Source organism: Drosophila elegans, unplaced genomic scaffold (assembly GCF_018152505.1).
Source record: "Drosophila elegans isolate 14027-0461.03 unplaced genomic scaffold, ASM1815250v1 contig_476, whole genome shotgun sequence".
Taxonomy (NCBI): Eukaryota; Metazoa; Arthropoda; class Insecta; order Diptera; family Drosophilidae; genus Drosophila; species Drosophila elegans.
The window spans coordinates 8,259,572-8,270,290 of record NW_024545863.1 but is presented as its reverse complement, the minus strand read 5'-3'; the positions used below and the strand labels follow the sequence as shown (position 1 = coordinate 8,270,290).

General features: G+C 38.8%; 1 protein-coding gene across 5 annotated transcripts; it reads left to right on the top strand.

Annotated features, from left to right (window-relative positions):
- Nucleotides 1–1,229: 1,229 nt before the first annotated feature.
- On the top strand, nucleotides 1,230–10,425 carry LOC108140593 (bestrophin-4). Of its 5 annotated transcripts, none has more exons than XM_017263494.2 (8): nucleotides 1,230–1,604; nucleotides 4,458–4,664; nucleotides 5,732–5,842; nucleotides 6,298–7,054; nucleotides 7,111–7,353; nucleotides 8,380–9,040; nucleotides 9,160–9,204; nucleotides 9,838–10,425. In XM_017263494.2, exons 2-8 carry the CDS (start codon nucleotides 4,594–4,596, stop codon nucleotides 10,146–10,148), a joined length of 2,199 nt encoding a protein of 732 aa, XP_017118983.1. In that variant the 5' UTR covers nucleotides 1,230–1,604; nucleotides 4,458–4,593; the 3' UTR covers nucleotides 10,149–10,425. The 5 variants fall into 5 exon arrangements, with proteins under 5 accessions (XP_017118983.1, XP_017118980.1, XP_017118981.1 ...); XM_017263491.2 differs by having other exon boundaries at nucleotides 7,111–7,503; XM_017263492.2 differs by having other exon boundaries at nucleotides 1,230–1,610; nucleotides 7,111–7,503.
- The last annotated feature ends 294 nt before the right edge of the window (nucleotides 10,426–10,719 follow it).

Genomic DNA, 10,719 nt, shown 5'->3' with positions numbered 1-10,719 from the left:
CTGATAAAAGAGACGATGCCGCTGTAAAATACTAAACTAAACGTACTAAAGTTCTCTTTGCCTAATTTTAATTTAACCACTTAACATAAGTCATTAGTCTGTCATAAGAGCGAACGAATGTGAATTAGTGAAATGTTTCAAGTGCTTGTAAAAATAAACGAAGGCAGGCCAACAAAATTAAATTAAAGTATAAAAACTACAGTATAGTCTAAATTGCTAAGAAACAAAAATTTGGCAAATGCGTTAAACGTACGAATTGTAATTAATTTAAAATGTAATCATTTAATTTAATAAAAACTAAAAATAAATATACGGTTTGTTTTATATTTGGCATAAAAAATCCCGATCTTGGCGGTTAAATTGTTTACTTTACTATTTAAAATATGAAACTCCTTATAATGGGTTTTTTATAAATAAAAGAAGGAATTTTTGGAAAATATAGAAAATTATACAAATAAAAAAATTGAGTTCGTATAATCAAATTACACAGAAACACAAGACGAACCTTTTGAAATTTCCACGATTCAATTGTACTTTTCCATAATAATTGCTTCTGTGTCCCAATGAATCTTATATTTCAGCTAAGAATTTCGCAGTATAGCTAAGAATGCGAAAATCCGAAATTTAGCGACATTTTTAATTACGTAGCCCATGTAATTGGAGTTACCTGATTTTAGTATGCTGACAAACCACTGCATAATAAAAAGTCCTCGGCTTGAATCATTATCGATTTTTTTGGAATAAGACGTCAAATTTGATATCTCTGATTTTACAAAATTTCGTCGGTCTGTTGCCGCAAGAAATAAAGGGCACCCATAAAACATGTATGCCTGAAAGTATGCTCTGTTTTTTTGAACGTTCATACACTTGTGAGGTTTAAGTGCAAATGTGTTGAGTTAGGCGCCCACATAAATATGTATATGGTAAATTTCCTTATATTACAGTTGAGTAAATAGATACAAATAATGATGAATGAATAAATTAATTTAATACTTATTTATAGATTTCATTATATGGCTTTCTCTTTCCTTTTGAAAAAACAACTGAATTCGAGCGGCCACCCCTTTTTCGCCCGAATCCCGCCCTGTGCTCGGCTTATCTGCCCACGGCTCTCTGGCAACCAGTTTCTCGCTCTGTTCGCTCCCTCTCCGCAATTTTCGCACTCGCTTTCAACACAGCTGTACGCTGAGTGCATGATTTTCGCACGCCAGTGGCGGTTTCTCAGTTTCACATTGGCGGTCGTTGAGCGCGGAAGTGGCCAAAAAAAAATAGTAGTAGAAAACCCAAATCGGGAAATCATAAGAACGCGATTTTTGTTGAATGGCCGCTATATGGGTGGCTGTAGCTGTGTCTGTGTGTCTTTGTGTTTGTGTAAGAAGTTCGGCGGCAACGACGACGTAAAATAGTGAAGCATAAAGGCCAAGTGAAGAAAATACTCGTACATAAAACTCAAAACAACAACAACGTGCCGGAGTCTCTTTGTGTTTGTGTTTGTTTTAGCCCTTAGGACTCCCCTTGCTGCTACCTGCGAATTTGTTAACTTTATTGTTGTTACCTTGCTTGCGTGCCGTGAGTCCAAGCAACAACAACATGTTTGAGTAAATGTAAGTGTAAGTGACCATGGCGCGATTTAATAACAGTGCACAACTGGGAATAACAACTAAAATCAGTTTCAAACGCGTGACGAGCGCATTTAAAATCGATTGCAGGTCCCGAAATTGGACAACGTCAAATAGTAAAAACAAATCAAATCCACAATGCCCTAAAGCCTTCTAGCTTATGTATATACTGTGGATATGATATATGTATCATTTAAGTGACTCATCCGTTTGCTTTTGCAATTGCAATCTCTACGCAAATTACTTTGGCGACCGAAAGAAAGCTATTAATAAACTCCACTGCAGATAACCCTATTGTCAAGCGAAAAAATCACAAATCAAACTGAAAAAAAGTAGTCATAAATTACTTTAACTATTACGCTCCGCAAATTTAATAACAAAGTTTAGTTGTTAAATATTAATACTAATACTAACTTCAGATTACCAAGTTTTTAAAGGAACCCGGCATATTTTGTAAGGTTTTGTAATGTTTTACCACCTAGTTTTCTGCTTCTTTCTAAACGACATGTCTGTAATGCCAAGAATTTTAATAAAATGCAGTGTGCTCTCAGCCGAAAATAATTTAAATTTAGCCACGCGCCTTTCTGGCCCACTAACAGCTCTCGAGAGTCGCCAGCCAAATTTTCGGCAAAAAAGTCATTAACCTCGGTCATTTGGATTCGATTGTTGTCGTCAAGTTTGAAACAGTGTAACGAATATTGAATATTATGCTAATGGAAAAGAGAATGGCGACAAGACTGTAAATATGACCGATTTAGGTATTTGTCTTTATAGGTCAACAATGTTGACGTTGAAAGTTTGCCCTGCAAATATTGCGTTCATAAACAAAATGCATTTTATAAAGGCTTGAGAAGAGGTCAGTTCTCGTGAAACCAACGCATCGATAAGTTTGCTCAATAAACAATCGTAAGCGACAACGGAAAAATCAGCAAAATGACACTGGGTTATATATCACTTAGAGTGGCACTTTGGTTGATATATATTCAAAAAGGGTTTGGCTTGGCGACTACCCTGTAATGAAGAGAGAGGAGGGATAAAGCGCAGCCTTAAATGCCATGATTCGAAAACAAATGAAAATAAATAATGATCCGCCCTTGTTGCTTTCGGCAAGAGCAAATTTATTTACTCCGATCCATTTATACAGTCGCGGACAAAACAGTAGTTACGAAGTTTTCGATTCCCTTAAACTTGTCCATCACATTTTAGTATATTTGCAATACACTAATTAAAGTCTTGCTAATAATATATAATTAATTTCTTTAAATTATAAAAGCTGAGAAAGTTTTATAATAAGAGCCTTTTAATGAAACATTTTCACTCTATTCCATTATTTTATAAAGTTTCCCCTTTATTTTATTTATTTAACACATACATACAACTATTGTTTTGTCTGCTTCTGTTTACTTGAACATTCGCATGCACGATAAATTAGCTTATTTGTTTTATACCTCCTATATATCCAGTCAAAAGTCTCATTCTTATCGCTTTTTGTCTTTGTTTACCCAACATTTGAAACGATCTCAGTCGTTTGCTGATTCAGGTCCAAGTGATTACAAGCGAGTGATAAATCAACAGACCTTAAGAAATTCTCATTTAAATTCTAGTAAAATAATCACAAAACGTAGTAAACCCTTAAAAAGCGATGTATCACCTTGGTTGTCTAATCAAATATAAACTAATAATCCCGAGCTACGTCACTATTTTTTTTTTATGAGTTTCAAAGCCATGCCTAAAATAAATCAATGTATACAAACATACACAGAACAAATTTGAATAATTTATTAAAGATTTTATTTTTAAAACAGTAGTTTTATGTAGAAATCAAACCAACATAAGCCAATTTAAATTTAAACTTGATGTTATAAAACTTACTTCTTATGCTTGTTAATTCTCTTTGCCAATTTTTCAATAGCTTTAAAAGTGCGTAGTAAATGGTGCTCAAAAAATAATATTTTTCTGTGTAAAAAACACGATTGTTTTTTAGTTCAGCATACCTAGCAAACCCCTTTAAAGTTAGCAGACCGATACATGATGTCATGTTCTCCCCACCAGAAAGGCCGGGATCACATGGCATCGGGCTTGGTAATATAATTTGAGCTCGGAGCCGAGTTTGTGGTGTGATTTCTGATCATTAGCTCACCGGCTCGCCGAAATTCTCGCATTTTTTGTCTCTCTTTTGTGGCGGAAATTCATCAGTGTACAAGGGAGATAAACAATACCCTATAAGAAGAAAAACCTTACTCAATGAGCTCATCTTGGCTTTATTACATAATGTACTTCTCCTTTACATTCACCGAAATAAAAAACAGTCACTAGATGGCAATCGATGTTTAACTTGGAGTTTGTTTGCTTGGTTAATTGGTATCTAATCGTTGGAGGCTGACCCCCAGCGACACCTCTCGAATCAAATGGAGACCGCCTAAACGCTTAAATGCTGACTTTGACATCGCCCACATACGCAAACTTGAGCGTTACTCAAATGAAAATACTTTTAGATACATATATATCTATATACACAAATATCTGAACATGCACCGAGGCTTTTGTGGCATCGACTATATAAATTGGTCTAATTAATATAATCTGTCCGGCGTTGTTGCATTTCTATTAAATGTTAAATGCATTTCAATTGTTTTCCGCGCTGCAGGTTTCCTTCAGTCATATCGTCGCATGTCTAATTGTGAAAAAAAATCGATTTCAGAATTTCAAATTGCATTATTGTACTGGTTGCCCTGTCAGCGATTCCTGGTACTGTTATGAGTAATTGCCCTTACTTCCCCGGATATTACATAACTTTGTTCTCTATAAAAAATTCTGTTCTATCTTGCTTTATTTCAGGTATAGAGTGATACTTTCATTTTCGACATACAGCGATGTGCGAGACGTGATAAGACCGTCGAAATCACAATCTCAGCTATCAAATAGCACTGCAAATAAACTTAATTGGTGTTGAAATAAAAAAAAGGAGAGAAAAATGACAATTTCGTACACAAGTGAAGTGGCCACTTGTCGCGGTTTTGGATGTTTTCTCAAATTGCTGCTCAGGTGAGTGACGCTAAAATCTTATATACTTAACACTATATTAGTCGATGGATAGATATAGAAGTACAGTGCGAAATTGTTAGCTCGTTTGCTAACTATAGAGCATCGACACACTCCGGACAATTGGTTGGGATAACCCGCCTAGAAACACAATTGCAGCGAGTGCAAATTACAGAACTTTTCCACTTTTCTTCGTATGGAAAACTGCAATTGCCACGACTATTTCCGCAACCTCCCTCTCCACACAAAAATGTGTAATCTAGACTCGTGTTCTCATAACTCTGACATCTGTCATGGCTTGTTGTCTGAATTATAATTTAATAATGTGGAGCCACGCGGGGGTTGAGTTCTCCCCAACGCATTTTCCCTATTTATACACATATTGCTGATAATATGCTGGCTTGTAATCTAAGTCGCTGCCAGTTAAATAGTTTGATGATCTAATTCAGCTGCTGTTGATATCGGTTAATAAGGACCAATATCAACTGCCCGTGTTCAAAGGGAATCTCCCATTATGATTCAGTAGTTCTTTTTTGCAAAACACGTTCAAAATTTCCAAAAACGAACCATAAAATATTGTTTTTGTTTTGACACAAGTATCACCTTTTCTTGTTTATAAGATATCGTTTGATTGTTCATTATATCAGGCATTATTCGACTGATAAGCTTTATAAATATCGTCTGGACGTCATGTAATGGCATTCGCACGTTTCTGCACAAAATGTTTATATTTTGAAGTCTTTAAATATATTTTATGACGTTTCGTGTCAACAACAAGTGGCCAAAATTATCGGCCCATATCAGGAGGTTAAATCCGGTGTGACGTTTCATCCTCAGACATTTTACCACTGATTAATATGGGCGGACATAATCAAGGGAACTTCGAATGTCAAGTGGGGAATCTGGAACGAAGCTATAGCAGAAATTATTAATGCCTGATAAGGGCCAGTGTTTGGTGTATGCTGATTAGTTTGACGTGTACGGTCTATTTTTATAGGCTGATGTCGAAGATGTCGGGTGCATAACAATTAGCAAATTTAAAGATTAATATGCCCATTAACTGTTTTCAGATGGCGAGGAAGCATTTACAAGCTGGTCTGGTTGGACCTTCTGGCCTTTCTGACCATTTACTATGCGATCAACATGGTGTATCGTTTCGGCCTTAACGCAACCCAAAAAGAGTGAGTGTTGGCTGAATCTAAAAGTTGATCATAAGAGAAAAACTGGTCGTTGTCCATGTAAATGTATATATCTTAAACTGCAGAAGTTCAACAATTTTTAGATGATTATATTAATAATTAATGATGATGATTAAATAATAAAAAAAAATATGTTTTCTTTCTTAAAACAGCCAAATAACAGTTAACAATTAATATGTAAAGCATTTATAACTAAGTTTCGAGAGCAATAGAATAAAAATGGTTTAACTGAGAAAAGACTAATTTCTTGAAACAACATTTGCAATGTTGTCTGGCCTATAAATACCTTAAATCGTAATAAATCAAATTTTGTGAAATGTGTTAATGAAATTAATTGCTATATTATAATCACATATAGCTAAATTTCTTCATTGATCTTCTATTCTACAATACAAACTACACTGGTTTTATTTATCTAACCCATATTTTTTTTTCAGAACCTTTGAGGCCATTGTTCAGTACTGTGATAGCTATAGAGAACTCATACCCCTGTCCTTTGTGCTGGGTTTCTATGTGTCTATTGTGATGACGCGTTGGTGGAACCAGTACACATCCATTCCCTGGCCAGATCCCATTGCCGTGTTTGTCAGCTCGAATGTTCATGGTCAGGACGAGCGCGGGCGTATGATGAGGCGCACGATTATGCGTTATGTGTGCCTGTGTTTGACCATGGTCCTGGCGAATGTTTCGCCAAGGGTTAAGAAGCGTTTCCCGGGCCTCAGTAATCTGGTGGAAGCGGGTCTGCTCAATGACAATGAAAAGGCCATCATCGAGACGATGAACAAAGCCTTTCCAAGACCCTCAAAGCACTGGCTGCCCATCGTTTGGGCTGCTAGTATAATCACTAGAGCCAGAAAGGAGGGACGCATTCGAGATGACTTCGCGGTGAAGACCATCATCGATGAGCTGAACAAGTTTCGGGGTCAGTGTGGACTTCTCATCAGCTACGACACGATCAGTGTACCCTTGGTGTACACCCAAGTGGTGACCCTGGCCGTGTACTCATACTTCCTTACCTGCTGCATGGGTCAGCAGTGGACCGATGGAAAGGTGGTGGGCAATACCACATACCTGAACAAGGTGGACCTGTACTTTCCCGTCTTCACAACGCTGCAGTTCTTCTTCTACATGGGATGGCTGAAGGTGGCCGAGTCACTCATTAATCCATTTGGCGAGGACGATGATGATTTTGAGGTTTAAAACATGTTATATATGTTTTTCACATATCACTAATGAAATCTGTTAAACAGGTCAACTGGATGGTGGATCGTAATCTGCAGGTATCCTATCTAATCGTCGACGAGATGCATCATGACCATCCGGAGCTGCTGAAGGATCAGTACTGGGACGAGGTGTTCCCCAACGAGCTGCCCTACACAATAGCCGCCGAGAGATTCCGGGAGAACCACCCGGAACCGTCCACTGCCAAGATCGAGGTGCCCAAGAATGCGGCCATGCCCTCGACAATGTCGTCCGTGCGGATCGATGAAATGGTTGGTAACACTAGTGGTGACCCCGCCGCCGCTGCGGACACGAAGCTGACGGGCCCGGCTCAGGCTCAGGCACAGGTTTCTAATCCTGTTCCGGAGTCCGGCGTCCAGTCCGTTACTTATGACTTTCCCAAGGGCTCGCCAGATGAGGAGGTTAGAATCAGAACGTTGGCAGCATTCCCTAGCGTTACGAAGCATTGGCACCTGACTATCAATTGGTTAACCAAATTCATCATCTATCGTCCTGCGATCTGATCCACGTCAAAACTAAATCCAAATCAAATTCAAAAAATTCTAACCTCTTTTTCTTGTTTTACACGAAGAAAGATTATATTTGTGGGATCACAGATCGCTCATTGGCATTCTGAATCACAGCGGTGCTTGGTATATATAAAACCTAATCTAGATGTACAGCGTGTGTATAGCTATAAAGAGCGGGCACAGTAACAACTGAAGTATTTGTTGAAATAGTTAGTGGATAAGCCTTACTAATGAACTATCTATTTATTGGTTATCTAAAATACTATACTCCAAAAAGATGCACAATTTATTATTATTTATTATTTACTATATTACATTAAGGCATCTCCTGGAGATTATTGCAAGTTATTTATTTTAAAATATCATATGGTATTGGCATATGAACTACACTTATAAATTTATTAATTTAATTTAATTTGTATTTGTATAATTTATTTTAAGATACTTTAATTTTTTTTGTAATTAATTTACTTTGAGTATATTACTGTGCCTGTCTCCCATCTAACTTTAATTTAAGGAAGGTGTTTGTGTCTCTCTATGCTTTACGAATGTGAATACTAACTTTTGATTCTAATTGTCTAAAAGATCTGTCTACAGCTTAAAGCCTCTAACAGCACCTCGCACTGCACGACTTTCAAATGCTTTCTGCTGCACTGACCTAAGAGCACTTAATGGTATAAAGTAACCCTGGCACAGCGGATCTAAAAGAACACTATATCCACTAACTGGTGACTAAATTTAACATAATATTTATTTCTCTTAAACCAGGCTGATGATGCCAGTGGCATACACTTCTCAGCGGGCAATGGCAAAATGCGCCTGGGTTCCTCGCCATCGCTTGTGAGTGTTTCGGGCACTTTGTCCCGTGTGAATACGGTGGCCTCGGCCCTCAAGCGATTCCTGAGCCGCGATGACAGCAGGCCGGGATCGGCCACGCCCAGTCAGGATCAGCCCTACAAGTTCCCAGCCAGCGCCAGTTCGGCTAGTCTCTCGGGTGGAGTTGTGGGACCGGCCACGTCGGCGGGCAAGCCGGCTGGAAGTCTAAGGATTACGCAGCAGGTCATCGAGGAGGTGGATGAGCAGGCCACCATCACTTCCATGCGGGCCAATGAACCGCGGCCAAACGTGATAGACATCTTTGCGTCATCGTCGGGAGCAGGAGCACCAAATTCGGCGCCGCTTCAGCCCCCACCAGCCCACTCGGATCCCGTGGACATACCAGCTCGTCCGCCCTCTTACAATCGCGCCCAGTCCCAGTACGAGTCCAGTCTATTCCCACCGGGCGGAGTGGATGCCCTGCTCAGCACTTCGGCGCCAGCGGGAGGCAGTCCCTTGCTCCTGTCCAATGCAGCCACTGCACCCAGCTCTCCGGTGGGTGAGAGCTCCAAGTCCCTGTACGATCCCCTAAAGGCCGCCAGCCGGGAGACGGGTAAGTCGCTGATTACTGGCCATCCGGTTAGCGGATGCGTTGGAATGCCCTGCCGCTTCTTAAACTTATTTTTAACATTTGTGTATCTTCATTTTCAACAAATTCGGGAATTTTGAAAGAGAGGCCCGATGCACCGCAGGTTTTCAGGTGGTTCGTCACGCCCGGTAAAGTTCACAATCATTGGCCAAGTTAATACTTGTTCGAATTATTTAGCTTGCTCTTCTACGTAATCGTTGCTGGTTTTCCCCCGTTTCAATGTTGTTTTGATGATTTTCTTTTCGTAACAGGTGTGCTTTCATTTTCACAATCCATTTGGCTGACAAATTAAAAAGTTGCCAAAATAAACATTTAATAATTGTTTGCTTTTTGGAAATGATGTCATTACTAAAATTACTTTTTAAAAATCAATTTTTTACAACATCTTTATTTTGCTTATAATAGCTTTATTGGTATATAATAGGAAAACGGTTTTTGTTTAAACAACTTAAAGCAATGCCAGCACACCTGAGAATATTTATATTGTTTTTATAATTTTTACTTAATATTTTAAACAATTGGCATGTGTTACTTGAAAGCAATGCCCATTTGCTGAGTACTAACCCCCGCTTAGCCCTTCAAATTTGTACCACGTAAGACCACTGAAACGTTTTCGGGCTGGTCATGTAGGTAATTTTAAACCCCGTAACTCCAACTTCTTATTGGTGCCTGCCTAGCATTAGTCCTAGCCATTTCCTAGACGTTGCACGTTTCCCGACCAATAAATATGTTTCACTGACCCCCACCATTTGTGCTTGCAGTGGAGAACGTGGAGCTGAGGTCCTCCAATGATCTTCTGGCTGCCCAGCCCGTGGACGAGGGCGACGATTTCGATAAGCTGAAGGCGGAGCGCGAGAAGGAGAAGCTGATGCGGCAGCAGAAGAATCTGGCCCGAACCATCAGTACCGCTCCGGGAATGGAAGGAGCGGCTGTGCCGCTGGTCCCACTGATCCCAGTGAATGTGCCCCAAGCCCAAATGCCAGCGGTGGCATCCAGTGGCGATCTTCTGGCTGGCGGAGAAGTCCTGTCCAACTCGACGATGAAGTCGGAGGATGCCGTCAACGGCAGTTGAAGGACACCTAGTATTTTGTTTCGTACACTTACTTAGTTTAAGTCTAGTGCATTATTTAATTTACCTAAGCTGCTAAACTAAATTACCTATACCATACGTATGTATATGCCGCTGACATTGAAAATACGCAGAGTTACGGACACTTTAAGAATGCTCATAACGTCTAAACGAGCTCGTGTGATGAAGGACCTATTTAACGCAGTTAATAACACAAATACTAATATCTAAGTAGATCGTTTTTGAATTTACAAATATAAGTTATTTTGTAAATGGCTCACATTCTGTTTTTGATTTTTAGTTTGGGCAGGCGCTGGGTTTTTTAAAAAAACATTACCCTGATTGTGATTGAGATTTCAAAAAGTTAACCAATCTATTTAACTAGCAAAAAAATACTACTATTTTTAAAGAAAAATCTATAAAATTTTAAATTTTATATTTTGTATATTTAAATGGGTACTTAAACCGAATAAAAAACTTAAATAAATCAAAATAAATTAATTGTTTTTGTTTAATAAGATTATTGATTTTAATTCAATTTTTTAGTTTCTTGCAGTGTTTCCCTTTAAGAATT